Here is a 19,128-nt window from a genome sequence, read left to right on the forward strand (position 1 = left end):
CTGGTATACCCAGCCTGGGGGAAGGTATACAGAACATGTTCTTGGTTCTTCTCCTAGCTTTTTTAGCTACTTCAAAGGACTTCATAACACTCCGATACTCCCTTTTTTGGTCAGTTGTGGGGCCTGAACTCTGGGCCTGGGTGCTGTCCTTCAGCTCTTCAGTTCAAGGCTAGCGCTCTACCACTTGAGCCACAACACCACTTCTGGCTTTTTCTGCTTATGTGGTGCTGAGAAATTGAACCCAGGACCTCATGCATGAGAGGCAAGCACTGTACGACTGAGCCACCTTCCCAGCCTCAGACACTTCCTTTTTGTGTGTAAGAAAAATCATCTGCACTTTATTTTCTGTAAAACTGTTTCACATTTGTTGATGGAGATTAATTCTGCTTGCTGACTAAATATGAACTCTTTGCTGTAAGACTGTTTCACATTTCACAGAGATTAACTCTTTCAGTTTGCTGACTATAGATTAAGTGTCTCTATGCTGTATATAAGCACGCAGTGCTTTTAATAAATTTTGTCTAGACCAGCAAGATGTAGTCCACTCTCTGTCTACCAGATATTGCATTCCCAGGTCTGGCTGTGTGATCAGCAAGTGGCCCCTGAACAGGGACCTGGAGGAGTTTTATTAGAAGGATACGGTGCCCCAGGACAGATGAGTAGAAAAAAATTTCATTATGAGACAACACTTTCTTAAGAAAAGTGGAGCAGAGTTGTCCAAAGAACAACTTTTGTAGTATCTTGATACTGTTTGTGACATAACCCATAGTTCCCCAATGAGCGAACTTTAGATGAAAAAATATGGCAGAATTGAAAACAATGTAAGGAGAGCTCACATAGAAATACTAAAAGATGAAAAAGATTGATCAGAAACAAAGTATAAAAAGATCACTGCATCACTTTAAAGAGAAAACTTAGGGCTGGGAAGGTAGCTCAGCGGTAGAGTGCATGCCTTGCAAGCATGAGGCCCTGGCTTCAATTCCTCAGCACCACATAAACAGAAAAAGCTGGAAGTGGCGCTGTGGCTCCAGTGGTAGAGCACTACCCTTGAGCTGAAGAGCTGAGGGACAGCGCCCAGACCCAGAGTTCAGGCCCCATGAGTGGCAAAAAAAAAAAGAGAGAGAGAGAGAAAACTTAGCTACAAGGTTTTCTATTTATGTTATGGCATGCCACCTATCTCTGTGTTCATGTCCAGTCTCCTGAAAAATTTTTTGTTGATGGAAAAGTTCTGTTTTTATAACTGACTATGTGGTTCAATCATAGTTAAGCAAAATAATACTGCTATGATTTGTGCACAAGCATGTCTGTCTACTTGTCTATATGTAAAATATGTAAAACAGTCATGGTTTCAAAGTTATCAAGTATTCTGCTTGCTAAAAGACCTTTGTTCATGGGAGCTGTGATTTAATGGAGTTGCCTTGAAAATTCTGAGATGGCCTGACTACAAGCCTCAGGCTGCATTTTCTCTAGAAAGGCTGTAGGAAGGGAGGGTTAGATGGCTATGAGCCTGGTTTAGACATATGGTGTAAAAAGTTACAAAGTGCTCTTGTCTAAGATTGGATAAAAGACAGTCAGGCCAGTTTGGTTTCACCCTCACCCAGCCTTCCTCCAACTGAAGGTATTCAAAAGGCCAACTGGTAAAATGCCTGGCAAAACAAGCAAGCCCTGGAAAAATTATGGCCCAGAAAAGGTACTGTGTTAAAAGTTTTAATCTTAAAATTTTGTCATCTGCAAGAGTTGTGCATATGCCTGATGTTACTTTTGTGCACTTTAAGATATGTGTGAGAGTGAATATGTTTCAGATGAAAACTGCAGCATGCTGTAAAAGATTTGAGTGAACCTGGACTGGGAAGGCGGCTCAGTGGTAGAGTGCTTGCCTTGCACACATGAGGCCTGGGGTTCAATTCCTCAGCACCATATGAGCAGAAACAGTGGTGCTGTGGCTCAAGTGGTAGAGCACTAGCCTTGAGCTGAAGCGCTAAGGGACAGTGCCCAGGCATAGAGTTCAAGCTCCATGACTGACCAAAAAAAAAAAAAGATTTGAGTGAGTTTAAGTTTAAAAGTCAAAAAGATTATTAGCCTTAAAGAATTGCTGCATTGTTTTAAAGAGGAACTTTATTTTGGGGGGGGGGGGGTCTTGAACTCTGGGCCTGGGCACTGTCCCTCAGCTCTTCAGCTCAAGGCAAGCGCTCTACCACTGAGCCACCTTCCCAGCCCCAAGAGAAACTGTAATTAAGAGGCTTTTTAAGGATTTTTTAATTTAAAAATTAGAAAATCTGTTTACACTGTAATCAACTTATCTGCCTTAAAAAGGCATCAGGGATCTGGAATTTCCCTCAGCTAAAAATCTGGGGATAAGTATCAGAAATTTAAATATAAAGGTTTGCTTATCGCTGCTAAAGATTTTACCTGTTCTGTCTAAAACTGCTTGGGTATTTCAATTAAGAAACCAAGAGAAAGCCAGGCGCTGTTGCCTTTCAAGCCTGTAATCCTCCTAATCTCAGGAGGCTGAGATCTGAGAATCACAGTTCAAAGCCAGCTCAGGCAGGAAAGTCAGTGAGACTCTTACGTCTAATAAACCACAAGAAAACTGGAAGTGGCGCTGTGGCTCAAGTGGTAGAGCACCCGCCTTGAGCTGAAGAGTGCAGGGACAATGCCCAAGCCCAGAGTTCAAGACCCACAACTGACCAAAAAAAAAAAAAAGGTAAGCTGTCACAAAGGCAGTTCATCTTAAGTCTAAAGAGTCATATGGGTATCAATTCATTCTAGTGGCCTATCTTTACCCTGTCTCTTTTCCTTTCAACTGGACACTGGAAAACTGATGGGAAAGTGAGTGATGCGATGATGTGACTGGTATTGCTAGAACTGCCCCTCGGATGTATTAAGAAGAGTAAAGGCTTTAAAAGGAGGGTTAAAAGTTTTATCTGTGTAGCCGGGCGCTGGTGGCTCACGCCTGTAATCCTAGGTACTCAGGAGGCTGAGATCTGAGGATCGCGGTTCAAAGCCAGCCCGGGCAGGAGAGACTGTGAGACTCCTATCTCCAATAAACCACCAGAAAACCGGAAGTGGCGCTGTAGCTCAAGTGGTAGAGCGCTCGCCTTGAGCTGAAGAGCTGAGGGACAACGCCCAGGCCCAGAGTTCAAGCCCCATGACCAACCAAAAAAAAAAAAAAAGTTTATCTGTGTAACGTGATTTGGTTGTAATGCGATTTTGTAATTGGATATGTGTTTAAAAAAGTGTTGAGTCTAGATTCTTGTACAGTACTGGTGATTGCAGTTTTCACATTAAGGAAAAGATGTTATTTGAGTTCAAAGGTAACTCAGACTGAAAAAAAAAAAAATCTTTCTAAACAAGAAGCCAGGGGCTGGGAAGGTGGTTCAATGGTACAGTGCTTGCCTTGCATGCATGAGGTCCTGGGTTCGATTCCTCAGTACCACATAAGCAGAAAAAGCCAGAAGAGGTGCTGTGGCTCAAGTGGTAGAGCGCTAGCCTTGAGCTGAAGAGCTGAGGGACAGCACCCAGGCCCAGAGTTCAGGCCCCACAACTGGCAAAAAAAAAAAACAAGAAGCCAAAAGGCAATAGATGTTACTTAGCCCCTCGAGATAACAAGAGGTTCTTTAAATGTAAATGAAAGCAAGTTTTGTTTTGTTTTGTTTTTCTTTTTGTTTTTGTCAGTCGTAGGTCTTGAACTCTGGGTCTGGGTGCTGTCCCTCAACTTTTCAGCTCAAAGCACACGCTCTACCACTTGAGCCACAGTACCACTTCTGATTTTCTAGTGGTTTATTGGTGATAAGAGTCTCACGGACTTTCGTGCCTGGGCAGGCTTTGAACTGCGATCCTCAGATCTCAGTCTTCTGAGTAGCCAGGATTACAGGTGTGAGCCACTGGCACCCAGCTTAGTAAAGGGCTTTTTATTTATTTATTTATTTTTTTTTTGGTCGGTCGTGGGGCTTGAACTCTGGGCCTGGGCGCTGTCCCTCAGCTCTTCAGCTCAAGGCGAGCGCTCTACCACTTGAGCTACAGCGCCACTTCCGGTTTTCTGGTGGTTTATTGGAGATAGGAGTCTCTCGGTCTTTCCTGCCTGGGCTGGCTTTGAACCGCGATCCTCAGATCTCAGCCTCCTGAGTAGCTAGGATTACTGGCGTGAGCCACCAGCGCCCGGTAGTAAAGGGCTTTTTAAATAAAGAACGGATTCCTGGAGATGAATTTTTTTTTTTTTTTTTTTTTGGTCGGTCGTGGGGCTTGAACTCTGGGCCTGGGCGCTGTCCCTCAGCTCTTCAGCTGAAGGCGAGCACTCTACCACTTGAGCTACAGCGCCACTTCCGGTTTTCTGGTAGTTTATTGGAGATAGGAGTCTCACAGTCTTTCCTGCCCATGCTGGCTTTGAACCGGGATCCTCAGATCTCAGCCTCCTGAGTAGCTAGGATTACAGGCATGAGCCACCAGCGCCTGGCTCTGGAGATGAATTTTGGAAGTAAAACTGTCCTAAATGTTTGTTTCAAAGTGAAAAAAAAAAAATTTAAGATCAGAATTTTCGTTTGATTGCTATTCCAGTCTGTCTTCATAGGTTTTACAGCAGGCCCACAGAGGAGTCTTACAGGATTATCAGGTGTAACTTTGGCCCTTAATAAGTTCCAGGTAAGGGCATGCTTACAGGGCTGGGAAGGCAGCTCAGTGGTAGAGTGCTTGCCTTGCATCCATGAGGCCCTCAGCACCACATAAACAGAAAAGGCCAGAAGTGGCACTGCGGCTCAAATGGTAGAGTACTAGCCTTAAGCTGAATAGCTGAGGTACAGCGTCCAGGCCCAGAGTTCAGGCCTGATGACCAACAAAAAAAAAAAGTAAACAAGAAGAGCATATGATTAAAAAACTACTTGCAATGACCACCTTGTTGTTTTTAATGGGGGGAAACATTAATCTGAAAACTGCAGATCAAAACAAGCCCAGGCAGAGAAAGGTCCTTTTGAGACTGTCATCTCTAATTGGCCAGCAGAATGCTGAAAAAGCAGACAGTTGCTTTGGAGCTCAAAGTAGTAGCGTGCTAGCCTTGAGCTGGAAAGCTGAGGGACAGCACTCAGGCCTGGAGTTCAAGTCTGATGACAGACCAAGGGAAATGCCAAAGGTACATTTATCCCAGTATGGAGAAAGGCACTCAAGTGACCTGGCAATGTTGGAATATCCAGAGGCATTACAAGCAACTGCGTGGATGGCAGAAATGGTGTCAGATCCTGGAGTCACTTGTGCTTGGTCCTTCAAAAATTGATCGGAGCTGGAGGTCACAGAAAGATAGTTTGTAAGCATGTCTTTCTAATGCCTATGTCTCTCTGTGTCATAAGAAGGCAAGAAGCCGGGCGCTGGTGGCTCACGCCTGTAATCCTAGCTACTCAGGAGGCTGAGATCTGAGGATCGCGGTTCAAAGCCAGCCCCGGCAGGAGAGACCGTGAGACTCCTATCTCCAATAAACACCAGAAAACCGGAAGTGGCACTGTAGCTCAAGTGGTAGAGTGCTCGCCTTGAGCTGAAGAGCTGAGGGACAGGGCCCAGACCCAGAGTTCAAGCCCCACAACCGACAAAAAAAAAAAAAAAAAAAAAAAAAAAAAGGCAAGAACTTGGCAGTCATCTGTGATAGCAGGTAGTAAAAAGCTAAGGTTATAGAATGTGGGGGATAGCTTAAATCCCAACCCCCCTGTGTCTGCTAAAATCCCTAATTGGCAGTGAATTTTGAGCTGGCACCAGCCACATAAATTTACTTGTTAAGGAAAGAGTTTGTGGACCTGAGATTATGTCCCTTCTGAGATGTGTCTAATGGCCTATACAGGTAACTTAGGCATTGTTAGGGACACAACAGATCAGCTTTCCTCAGCCAGCCAGAAAAATGCCTTTTCTTTTGTCAGTCGTGGGCAAACTATGGCTCTGGGCACTGTTTCTCGGCTCTTCAGCTGAAGGTGAGAAGGGCTCTACCACTTGAGCCACAGTGCTACTTCCAGTTTTCTGGTAGTTTATTGGAGATGAGTCTCATGGACTTTCTTGGCCTGGGCTGGCTTTGAACCGTGATCCTTAGATCTCAGCCTCCTGTATAGCTAGGATTACAGGTGTGAGCCATCAGCACCTGGCTAGAAAAATGCTTTTGCAAACCAGAGTGTGCTAAACAGGCTACGATGCTTTGGCTCAAAAAAGGTCTGTGCATTTGTTCAGAGTTAAATGATGTGGGGCTGGGCTGGGAAGGTGGCTCAGTGGTAGAGTGCTTGTCTTGCATGCATGAGGCCCTGGGTTTCATTCCTCAGCACCACATACGCAGAAAGCCAGAAGTGGCGCTGTGGCTCAAATGGTACAGTGCTCACCTTTTGAGCTGAAGAGCTGAGGGACAGCGCTCAGGCCCAGAGTTCGGGCCCCAAGACCAACAAAAATAAGAGTTAAATGTTGCATATAACCTATTTTAAACATGCTGCCCACAGGCAATGGGCGGTACCTAGAATGCCAACCATTTTACATGCTCAATACCACATTCCCCTTCACCACACCCACCCCATTGTTCAAGACTGTAATGTTTGCGCTCCATTACATTATACTTCTCACTCAGCCAGTGCAAACCCACAAGGAGATTCCAGTAACACTTTGTGGCATATGGGCCTTACTCATACTACCTGATTTCCCAAACAACCTTATTTACATGAGCAGTGCCCATGCCTCAGAATCAGCCCAAGCAACCATTACCACCCTTACACTTACTTTTCCTGTTAGGGGCCTTACTCATGCCATAAAAATGGATAATGGTCCCTCTTATACAAGTAAGAAGTGCTCTGCTGCATTCTGCAGGGAATGGCAAATTAAACATTACTGACATTCCATATAATCCTCAGGGCCAGGCCATCGTGGAACAAGCCCATAAAATACATAAGCTTCAATTATTAAAAACAAAAAAGGGGAAACCCCAAAGGAAACCTCTTGCCTTAACCTTATTTACTGTAAATTTTTTAAATCTACCTCAAGGTGATCCTTACACTAGTGCTGAAAAGCATTTTACCTTTCCATCTTCATCTCAGTATCATACTCCTATACGGTTTAAAGAATTTGACCAATGGAGGGCTAGAAAGGTGGCTCAGTGGTAGAGTGCTTGCCTTGCATGCATGAGGCCCTGGGTTTGATTCCTCAGTACCACATAAGCAGAAAAAGCCGGAAGTGGTGCTGTGGCTCAAGTGGGAGAGCACTCACCTTGAGCTGAAAAGCTGAGGGATAGCACCCAGGCCCAGAGTTCAAGCCCTATGACCAACCAATAAAAAGAAAATAATAATAATAATAATAATTTGATCAATAGAAACCAGGACTAATGACTCATAGTGGGAAAGGGTATGCTTCTATCATTCTAGATGGATCCACCAGCAATGTATGGGTTCCTCTTTGGTTCATCTGACCCCAGAAGGATGACAACAGTACAACCTAAACCTGAGGAAGAAGAATTAACACATCGCTTTGCAGGCCTAAATGTGAAGACCCAACGATGCTATCGTCCTTACTGCAAGAAAACCAGCCAGATGCTGCCAACATGGGGTCAGACTAAGGCATTGTCAGAGAAGGGAGAAAGCATTTTGGTCAGTACTAAAAGCCCTAGAACATCTGAACATCTGTTTTTGGCCATGTTCGCACTGCTTGCCTGTATTTCGGTGGTGAGTAGTGAACGTGTGTATTGGGCCTATGTCCCTCATCCACCATTTTTAAAAAATTTTTAATTATTATTATTTGCCAGTTCTGAAGCTTGAACTCAGGGTCTAGGCACTGTCCTTGAGCCTCTTAGTGCTCAAGGCTAGCACTCTACCACTTAAGCCACAGCGTCACTTCCAGCTTTTTCTGTTTATATGATACTGAGGAATCGAACCCAGGGCTTCATGCATGCTAGGCAAGCACTCTTGCTAAGCCACATTCCCATTCCCCTCACCCACCTTTGTTAAGATTAGTAGATTGATTGGCTAGATCCTGGCCTGGTGGTATATACTAATGACAGTGTATATTTTCCTCCACTGTGGGACCCTGCAGGTCACACTCATCCAGCTGAGGAAGAAGGAACACACTATAATTGCTTTTCTTAGTTTATATTGTTCAGAATCATTCTTATACAAATAAGACTGGGTGACCCGCCAACCCTATATGCCAGGGCATTAAATATTAGAATTGGGTTTACATTCCTATTCAGTGGTCTCAGTGCCACAACCGTAGAGGAAAAATTACACAGCATAATAATAATATTTCATATAAATTGGGCGTCTCCATTGGTGTTTCATCGCCCATGTTCTGAAGAACTTGTTGGTGATTGGTGTACTAGTAATTCTTCTGTTCCATGGCGTTTATACAATGGAATTATAAATCATGTAGAACCCACTTGATGGAGGCCTTGTACCTCCTCCAAATGACCTCATAACACTCCCTAACACTCTATGTATAAGAAAAATCACCGGGCTGGGAAGGTGGCTCAGTGGTGTAGAGCACTTGCCTTGCATGCTCGAGGCCCTGGGTTCGATTCCTTAGCACCACATAAGCAAAAAGAAAAAAGCCGGTTAGTGGTGCTGTGGCTCAAGTGGTAGAGCGCTAGCCTTGAGCTGAAGAGCTGAGGGACAGTGCCCAGGCCCAGAGTTCAGGCCCCACGACCGGACCCAAAAAAAACAAAGAAAAATCACCTACACTTTGCTTATTTTCTGAAACCTTTGATCACATAAAACTTTCATGTTTGGGGCTGGGAAGGTGGCTCAATGGGTAGAGCGCTTGCCTTGCATGCTTGAGGCCCTGGGTTCGATTCCTCAGCACCACATAAGCAAAAAGAAAAAAGCCAGAAGTGGCACTGTGGCTCAAGTGGTAGAGCGTTAGCCTTGAGCTGAAGAACTGAGGGACAGCGCCCAGGCCCAGAGTTCAGGGCCCATGACTGGACCCAAAAAAAAAAAAAAAACTTTCACGTTTGTTGATGGAGATTAGCTTTCTGTTTGCTGACTAAAGATTAACTCTTTTTGTCTATATGCTCTATATAAGCATGCAGTGCTTTTTAATAAACTTGTTACCTCCAAGTATGGTCCATTCTCTGCCTACAAGGCACTGCATTCCCAGGTCTCACTGTGAACAGCAACAGGAATGTAGTGGTATCCTTCTTTTATTTACATTTCCCTGGTGACATGATGTTCAATGTGTCTTTTGTTCGTGTCTTTTGCCAGTTTTATTGTTGAGTTTCAAATTTGTTTGGCCGGGTGCCCGAGGCTCAGGTCTGTAATCCTAGCTACTGAGGATGCTAAGATCTGAGGATCATGTTCAAAGCTATCCCGGGAAGGAAAGTCTCTTGAGACTCTTTTTTTTTTTAATTAATTTTATTTTATTTTATTTGTGAACATACTGTACAGAGGGGTTACAATTACATGGGCAGGATAATGCGTACATTTCTTACCAAGCATTGCAGCCTCCTCCTTTGGTTTACCCTTCACATCCCTTCCCAGCCTCCCCCCTAATCCCAATCCTTCTCCTTCCCCCCTTCCCCTCCCCCCCCCACACCGACATTGTAAAACTCGTTTTAGACATGACAACTTGTACTTCTCATTGCTGCAACAGGTTCACCTGTATCCTTAAACAACTGGTTTTTCCCCATCTCCTCCACAAGTTATACTGACATCAAATATAGTGAAAGCAGGGGTTATACTGTGGGGGAGGGACATACAAAGCAACAAAGAGATAATCTTTTTGGGTTTTTTTGGTTTTTTTTTTGTCGGTCGTGGGGCTTGAACTCTGGGCCTGGGCGCTGTCCCTCAGCTCTTCAGCTTAAGGCGAGTGCTCTACCACTTGAGCTACAGCGCTACTTCCGGTTTTCTGGTGGTTTATTGGAGATAGGAGTCTCATGGTCTCTCCTGCCCGGGCTGGCTTTGAACCGCGATCCTCAGATCTCAGCCTCCTGAGTAGCTAGGATTACAGGCGTGAGCCACCAGCGCCCGGCTAAAGAGATAATCTTGTAAATGCGTTAGAAACACATGCATGAAAGAAAAAAACATTAAAATACATATCTAAGGTTCATTTTCCTGACATCACATTATCTGACGTTTTCCGCTTGACTCATACATATACTAGATATTGCAAATAAGGGAAACCATGGGACCTATGTTTCTTTGGGCCTGGCTTACTTCACTTAATATAATTTTTTCCAAGTTTTTCCATTTCCTAACAAATGGGGCAATGTCATTCTTTCTGATGGAGGCATAGAATTCCATTGTGTATATATACCACATTTTCTTGATCCATTCAGCTACTCAGGGGCATCTGGGTTGGTTCCATATCTTAGCTATGGTTCTCTGAGACTCTTACCTCCAATAAACCAGTAGAAAACCGGAAGTGGCACTGTGGCTCAAGCGGTAGAGTGCTGCCTTGAGCTGAAGAGCTGAAGGACAGCGCCGAGGCCCAGAGTTCAAGCTCCACGACAGACCAAAAAAAAAAAAAAAAAGCCGGGCGCTGGTGGCTCACGCCTGTAATCCTAGCTACTCAGGAGGCTGAGATCTGAGGATCACGGTTCAAAGCCAGCCCGGGCAGGAGAGACCGTGAGACTCCTATCTCCAATAAACCACCAGAAAACCGGAAGTGGCGCTGTAGCTCAAGTGGTAGAGCGCTCGCCTTGAGCTGAAGAGCTGAGGGACAGCGCCCAGGCCCAGAGTTCAAGCCCCACGACCGACAAAAAAAAAAAAAAAAAAAAAAAGATTTGTTTGTATGTATTTGGTAGCAATTCTTTTATGTCAGTGTATCTTGATTATGAATTAGGCAGTCGTTAATCCTCCAACTTCATTGGCTGTTCTAGAGCTTTTCCTACTCTATAAACTTCAAAATCACATTGTTATAGCAAGCCCCCACTTTTAAATGGTCGAAATGAAAGCACTGTGTTAAGTGCTAACTCCATGATTTTGGCTTGTTTTCCTATCATCATTAAGCCAATGTTCTTCCTTTTCTTTATTGTAGTTGGAGGATAATAGCACATCTGAACCAAAGGAAATTGGAGAGGGAAGCTGTCTTCAGAATGGTCTTTCTCTCCCCATTTCAGAAGAAAGAGAGGTCCTCTCCCACTCCCTGGAAGCAGAACATAGGTATGGATGACATAGTAGGAATGCTATTCCTGTATGGCCTGTAAGAAGTCTGAACAAACAAGGCAATTAGTCTGGGTCGACATAGACAGCTTTTTCCACAATCTCTAATGTTTTTATTTATTCTTAATTTCATGGTCAGCTTAAACCCTCAGATAGAAAAGGGAGAAGGGATCTTCTTTCAAGGAATTGTGCTAGCCTACAATAGCAATTACCATATAATCCTTATAAGGCCAACTGCCAGTGGCTCATGCGTGTGTGTAATCCTAGCTATTAAGGAGACTTAAGATCTGAGGATCACTGTTCAAATCGAGCTCAGGCAGGAAAGTCCATGAGACTTTTTTTTTTTTTTTTTTCTGTTGTGGGACTTGAACTCTGGGCCTGGGCACTGTCCCTCAGCTCTTCAGCTCAAGGCTGGCGTCTACCACTTGAGCCACAGCACCGCTTCCAGTTTTCTGAGTGGTTTATTGGAGAGAGGATTCTCAAAGGCTTTCTTGCTGGGCTGGCTTTGAACCACAACCCTCAGATCTCAGTCTCCTGAGTAGCTAGGATTACAGGCGTGAGCCATCAGCGCCCGCCCAACCTCCTTGAGATTCTTATTGCCAATAAACCACCAGAAAACCAGAAGTAGCTCTGTGGCTCCAGTGGTAGAGCGCTGGCCTTGAGCTGAAGAGCTGAGGGACAGCCCCAGGCCGAGAGTTCAAGCCCACCGACCAACTAAAAATATAAAGGGGCTTTATAAAGCCTGAAATTCTGTTCGTGGAATATGTTCCTTAAATGAAAGCTTTAAGGTACATCTGGGCAACTGTGTGACAAATGGAGACTATGAAGTATGATACGTAGTACCTTCCTAAAAGGGGGCTCATGTTCAGAGAAATTTCAGTGGTTTCAAGAAAAGCTACTATGCTACGAAGTAGGAAGAGACTTTACATACATGTAGAAATAAGCTAAAGTGCTCACAGAGAACAAAAATTTCTTCTATTTTAATCATAAGACAAAGGACTTGAAATTGGCACAGGGCTGTTTGTACTGTCTTGATTTTGGCCTTTGTTTATTCAAGTTGCTCATTTTCTTAACTGTTACAAAAAGTTCCCATTGAATTAGGAGCCCTTGAGTACCTTGTCACACTGGAGAAGTTCCTTCTCTCCCATCCGTTGCTCATGGTCAAGAATTGGCAGTGGACAGTGGTGCTCTGCCCATGGATGCTTACCTACTGGTGTCTAGTCTTACCTGTCCTTTTGCTCTCAACAGATTATTGAAAGCTATGGGGTGGCAGGAATATCCTGAAAATGATGAGAGTTGTCTTCCTCTCACAGAGGATGAGCTCAAAGAATTCCACATGAAGACCGAGCAGGTATGTTATAAACCTTCCCTAGAGACAAGAAAAGAGAACCAGTCCCTTCCATTAGGAAGCCCCAGCTTAAAGTGAGAGAAAGACTTTGCAAAAGAAAGTACAAATTACCATACTGGAAAAGGAAGGGTCCTCAAACTACCTGTGCAAAAATTTCCAGTTGGTGGTTATTCAAACCAGGCCAGTGACAGGAGATTCTAGAAAGTAACTTGGTTCAAAGATTAGACTGATAAGGTCTAACCACTCAGAACTCCTAGAAATAGGGAGTCTCTCTGGGTGCCTGTAATTCTAGCTACTCAGGAGGTTGAGATCCGAGGGTAAAAGTTAGAAGACAGCCCACGAAGGAAAGTCCATGAGATTTTTTTTGTTTGTTTTTTTTTTGTCAGTCTTGGGGCTTGAACTCAGGGCCTGGGTGCTGTCTCTTAACTTTTCTACTCAAGGCTAGCACTCTGCCACTTGAGTCACAGCACCACTTCCAGTTTTCTGGTGGTGAATTGGAGAAAAGAGTCTCATGAACTGTCTTCCCTGGGCTAACTTTGAACCATGATCCTCAGATTTCAGCAGTCTGAGTAGCTAGGATTGCAGGTGTGAGATCATCGGTAGCCAGCTTCCCTAAGACTTTTTTTTTTTTTCCAATTAACTACCAACAAAGTGGAGCTGTGGCTCAAGTAATGTTAACCTTGAGCCCCAGGATAGACTTTCTCTCCCCACCCCCTAAAAAATAGACTCAACCTGCCCCAGACATTCTGAACCAGAATGTGACTTTTCATTTCATTCTCCTTTTTTTTTTTCTCATCCTATGACTTGAACTCAAGGCCTAGGGCACTGTCCTTGGGCTTCTTGCTCAAAGCTAGTAGAGCCATAGCTCCAAGTCTCATGGTCTTTCTTGCCCAGTCTGGCTTTGAACCATGATCCTCTCAGATGGCAGCTTCCTGAGTAGTTAGGATTACAGGCATGAGCCACTGGCATCTGGCCAGAATGTGATTTTTTCTTTCCTTTTTTTCAAGCCAGTCCTGGGGCTTAAAATCAGGGCCTGGACACTGTCCCTAGGCTTCTTTTGTTCAAAGCTAGCACTCTACCACTTGAGCTACAGCGCCACTTCCAGCTTTTTCTGTTGATGTGGTACTGAGGAATTGAAGCCAGGGCTTCATGCATGCTAGTAGGCAAGCACTCTACCACTAAGCCATATTCACAGCCCAAGAATGTGACTTTTAAAAAGATTTTTAGATGAGCCAGGCGCTGGTGGCTCACGCCTGTAATTCTAGCTACTCGAGAGGCTGAGATCTGAAGATCGCGGTTCAAAGCCAGCCTGGGCAGGAAAGCCGTGAGACTCTTATCTCCAATAAAAACCACTAGAAAACCGGAAGTGGCACTGTGGCTCAAGCAGTAGAGTGCTGGCCAAACCCAGAGTTCAAGCCGCACGACCGACTAAAAAAAAGATTTTTAGACACACCATTAATGTTTGAGAAGCACTTTTTTAGAAGATTGAAAATTTTCAGAAGCCTTTCCTTTTGTACCAGTTATTCCATAACTATCTCCAACCAAATTGAGGCCTTGCCTTGACCAGTTCCTATGGGCCAGTGTTTTGTTAATAGGTTTTCATTTTTCTTTCTCTTTCATGCTAATCACAGCTGAGAAGAAATGGCTTTGGAAAGAATGGCTACTGGCAGGGCCGCAGTTCCAGCCTGTTCTCTCCTTGGAGAAATGCTTGTAAAGCAGAGTTTGAGGACTCAGACACAGAAACAAGTAGCAGTGAAACATCGGATGATGATGCCTGGAAGTAGGCATACAAACATTGACAGTTAATCTGACCTAGTAAACTTGGCTTGTGTGCTTAGGGAATGAATACACACAAGAAATTGTTCTTTTCCTTTTCTTACATTGTTGAATATGTTGTGCACAAGGGAAATAATCATATCCCAAAGAGAGAGCAATTGGCTTGCTTAGCTTTTGTTCTTGTTCCCTGTTATCTGCTTAATAGAGAGGTTTGTGTGGTGGGAAAGATTTGTAAATGACACATACAGAGTCTATGCGGGGCGACGCACAAGTGGGAGCTGGCAGTGCAGGCACAAGAGGAGGAGACACTGGTCTGCAGCAGCAGCTTCTACTACCAGCCCTCAGGGCACTCACCTGTGCTCAAGCAATCATTGTCAATGACAAAGTGACTATTGAAGTTTATAATTGTATTAAATTAATGCTAATAATTTGGATATTTTATTTTATTTTTGGCTGCTCGGGTAACATTAGCCCCTTAACCAAGCATTTGTGGTTATTTGTTTTTGTTTTCTTTTTCCTTTTTGGGTACAGCTGTAAAATATTTGGATTTAGGAAATATTGTGTTATTCTTGCAGCCTTGATATTCAGGGTGGATTGTAAAATATAAATTTTTGTGAGATTTCAAAGATTAAGATTATTTTGATAACATTATTTACAGATTTAAAAGGTGGTTATCACACGTCTTGAGGGGGGAAAACTACTGCATAAAATAACTAACTTGGAATAAATATTTTGCATCAGTTTGGATTGTCTTGTGTATGAAGTATATTTTCTTTAAAATTAGAGACTTGATATTTTTAGAGTCTGAGGGAATTCTGAAATTAGGCACACTTGTTTCTCCCTTCAGCAAATAATCTTGATACAGAAAAACCTGTGCAACCAAAATCTCTTCCTGAAATTATTTTTCAGTAACCATCTATTTAACCAATATATGTATTCTAACAAAGGTCTATGCCTCTAAATTTGAACTTGGAACATGAATGAGAAAGTCTTTGAGGCCTTGCTGCCTCTTGGCCCAGTGGTAGAAGCAGGTTTTTTTCATTCAACAAAAACTTGCCAAGTCCCTATTGTATGTTCCATGCATTATGCAAGGCTGTAAGAATAAGGAGCACCTACCCAGCAGGAGACAATACACAGCTGGACACTGGCCAAGTAGCAGTTATTTCACTAGGTAAGTTAGAGTGTATCTGGAATCTTTTGACTGTCCCTAGTAGATATATAGGATCAAGATCAAGTAGCAGTTATTTCACTAGGTAAGTTAGTGTATCTGGAATCTTTTGACTGTCCCTAGTAGATATATAGGATCAAGATCATACCTAGGAAGTGGCGCTGTGGCTCAAGTGGTAGAGTGCTCGCCTTGAGCTGAAGAGCTGAGGGACAGCACCCAAGCCCAGAGTTCAAGCCCCATGACCGACAAAAAAAAAAAAAAAAAAAAAAAAGATCATACCTAATGGGACTTTCAGGCAATAACTAATGTCATTTCAGGTTAGGTAACTAGTGTAGGCTCTGAGCCAAATGGGATAGAGGCAGAAATAGCAGGACATAGATCCTAAAAGCTGGGAAGGTAAAAAGATCTTGTGTATCACCATATATTATAGTGTGTATGGCTAGTAATACATTAGAAGGGATTCAAATGCCAACTATAAAGATGGAATCGTCACTGGGTCAGCAAGAATTATTGAATGTTGTGTTTGTGCACAAATGCAATTGCTGTATTCAGGGCCTCAAGCTCTGATTCAGCTTACTCATTGACACAATTAGCGCTCTACTACTTGGCCACATCTCTAGTTCTAGATTTTTGCTGGTTAATTAAAGATGAGTCTCAAGGATTTGTCCTCCTGTGCTGGCTTTCAAATGAGATCTTTAGATCTCAGGATCTTGAGTGTATTACAGGTATGAGTCACCATGTATGGCTCCCAGAATCTTCTAAGACATAATACTAACAAAACATGGTGGCTCACGCCTGTAATCCTAGCTATTCAGGATACAGAGATAGGATCGCCATTCAAAGCCAACCCAGGCAGGAAAGCCCATTGAGACTCCAATAAACCACCAGAAAACTGGAAGTGGCACTGTGGCTCAAGTGGGAGAGCTGAGAGCTGAAGAGCTGAGAGACAATGCCCAGGCTTAAGAGTTCAAGCCCTACAATTGACCACAAGAACAAAACAAAAACATGGGGCTGGATTATAGCTCATTGGAATAGCACTTTGTGTATGCAAATACCTGGGATCCATCTCCAATTGGGGGAATGGAAGGAGGAATGCCTGTAATCCCAGGCAGGATGATCGCAATTTTTGCGGCCATCCCAGGATATGTAGTGATGCCCTGGCTCAAAAAACCCAAGGGAGGGGCTAGGAAGGTGGCTCAGTGGTAGAGCGCTTGCCTTGCATGCCTATGGCCCTAGGTTCAACTCCTCAGCACCATGTGAGCAAAAGGAAAAAAAGCCGGAAGTGTCGCTGTGGCTGAAGTGGTAGAGCGCTAGCCTTGAGCTGAAGAGCTGAGGGACAGCGCCCAGGCCCAGAGTTCAGGCCTCACGACCCAAAAAAAAAAGAACAAGGGAATGGGCTGGGATGTAGCTCAGTGGCAAAGCACTTGCCTAGCAAGTGCAACGTCCTTGGTTCGATCCCCAGTACCCAAAAAAAAAGAAAAGCCAAAAAAAATAGAGTTAAAAAAAAAAACCCAAGGGTTAGTGGGTATAGCTCAGTGGCTGAGTGCTTGCCTAATAATATAAAGTACAGGGGAAAAAGCACATTTCTACACCAAGGAAATACTTTTATTAAGTAAATTGGGAATATATGGTTGCAAAAATACTAAACTTGAGGCTGGGAAGGTGGCTCAGTGGTAGAGTGCTTGCCTTGCATGCATGAGGCCCTGGATTCGATTCCTCAGCACCACATAAGCAAAAAGAAAAAAGCCGGAAGTGGCGCTGTGGCTCAAGTGGTAGAGCGCTAGCCTTGAGCTGAAGAGCTGAGGGACAGTGCCCAGGCCCAGAGTTCAGGCCCCACGACCGGACCCAAAAAGCAAAAAAAAAAAACAAAATACTAAACTCAAGCTGGGCACTGGTGGCTCATGCCTGTAATCCTAGGTAATGGTTCAAATCCAGCCCAGGCAGGAAACTCTGTGAGACTCATTCCAATAAACCACCAGAAAACCAGAAGTTGCGCCCTGGCTCAAGTGGTAGAGATCTGAGGATTGCAGTTCAAAGCCAGCCCAGGCAGGAAAGTATGAGAATCTCATCTCCAATAAACTACCCAAAAAGCTGGAACTAGAGCTATAGCTGAAGTGGTAGGTAGCCTTGTGCACAAAAGGCCTAGGAACAGCACCTAGGCCCTGAGTTCAAGCTGGCCTTCACTCCCCTTTTCCCCCACCACACACACACACAGACACACAGACACACACACACACACACACACACACACACACACACACACGACAAGGAATTAAGGTTTACCCCCAAACAGTATGCAAATCAGTTTCTCAAATATAATGGGGAAAACTATAATTCCTTTTCTTGTTTAGAAAAGGGTTTCTCAGGCCTGCACAGAGCTCCTACTTCTTTATAACTGGCTAGATGTAAATTTGGGAGTGGGACATACCTGGCATTGTGGGAGATAAAATTAGACCAGCCTTAGGGGAAGGAATTTTTTTTTCCTGGTCATGGACCATGAACTTAGGGCCAGAGTACTATCCTTAAGCTTTTTCACACAAAGTTAGTGCTCTACCACTTAGAGCCCACAGTGTCAATTTCAGTTTTCTGGTGGTTAATTGGAGATGAGTCTCATGGACTTTCCTGCCTGGGCTGGCTTTGTGCTATCATCAGCCCTCTGAGTAGCTAGGATTACAGGTGTGAACCAACCAATGCCTCACTAGGGGAAGGAATTCCTTTCTAGATATGATTTCCTCATCTGATACAGTATATTTCCCCCACATTGCATTGCTTCATCTGTGTTATCTCCCCTACAGCTAGGAAAACAAGTTAAGTTGCTCTAAAGATCTACCAGTATGGCAAGTGGAGCTGTGGCTCAAAGTGGTAGAGCACTAGCCTTGAGTGAAAGAGCTCAGGGACAGTGCCCTGGCCCACAGTTCAGGCCCTACGACTGACCAAAACAAAAAGGGGGGGGCGGGGGGGGGGAGGCTGGGAAGGGATGGGAAGGGTAAACAAAGGAGGAGGCTGCAATGCTTGATAAGAAATGTACTCATTATCTTGCCCATGTAATTGTAACCCCTCTGTACAGTATGTTCACAATAAAAAAAAATAAAAAAGGGGGGTAGGGGATGGCTGGGAAGGTGGCTCAGTGGTAGAGTGCTTGCCTAGCTAACATGCATGAAGCCCTGGGTTTGCTTCCTCAGTCCCACATACACAGAAAAACCCAGAAGTGGGGCTGTGGCTCAGATGATAGAGTGCTAGCCTTGCGCAAAAGAAGCTCAGGGACAATGCCCAGGCCCTGAATTCAAGCCCCAGGACTGGCATATATATATAAAATGTGAAGACTTCTAAGCAGAACTCTGTTCCAGGTGTTTCCATGCCTGGACAAAACTGCTAAGAAGCTTTATGAAAAAGTTGCTACATTCCTGATAGAGGCTATTAAATGAACAAAGGTGAAATAATGGTCCAGCCACCCTAGGAGGTGGCTGTTTCCTTCTATCAATATGGCCTGGGAGCAGGTGGCTCACACCTGTAATCCTAGCTACTCAGGAGGCTGAGATCTGAGGATTGCAGTTCAAAGCCAGCCTGGGCAGGAAAATCTATGAGATGCTTATCTCCAATTAATCACCATGACATAACTGGAAATGGAGCTGTGGCTCAAAGTGGTAGAGTGCTCTCGAGCAAAAAAAAAAAAAAAAAGAGCTGGGAGACAGGACCCAGGCACTGAGTTCAAGCCCCATGACGACCAAGACAAAAAAGAATAC

At 44.1% G+C, this 19,128-nt stretch overlaps 1 protein-coding gene across 2 annotated transcripts in view; it reads left to right on the forward strand.

The window, feature by feature from the left end:
• Gpbp1l1 (GC-rich promoter binding protein 1 like 1) overlaps positions 1-14,962 on the forward strand; it is a 71,936-nt gene extending 56,974 nt beyond the window's left edge. For both annotated transcript variants that reach the window (XM_069987349.1, XM_069987348.1), the window contains exons 10-12: positions 10,969-11,093; positions 12,342-12,444; positions 14,073-14,962. In XM_069987349.1, coding sequence (XP_069843450.1) covers positions 10,969-11,093; positions 12,342-12,444; positions 14,073-14,225 — 381 coding nt within the window. In that variant the 3' untranslated portion in view covers positions 14,226-14,962. The remainder of the gene's footprint in view (positions 1-10,968; positions 11,094-12,341; positions 12,445-14,072) is intronic.
• The last annotated feature ends 4,166 nt before the right edge of the window (positions 14,963-19,128 follow it).

This window comes from Dipodomys merriami, unplaced genomic scaffold (genome assembly GCF_024711535.1).
Source record: "Dipodomys merriami isolate MVZ:Mamm:240054 unplaced genomic scaffold, mDipMer1.0.p SCAF_34, whole genome shotgun sequence".
Taxonomy (NCBI): domain Eukaryota; kingdom Metazoa; phylum Chordata; class Mammalia; order Rodentia; family Heteromyidae; genus Dipodomys; species Dipodomys merriami.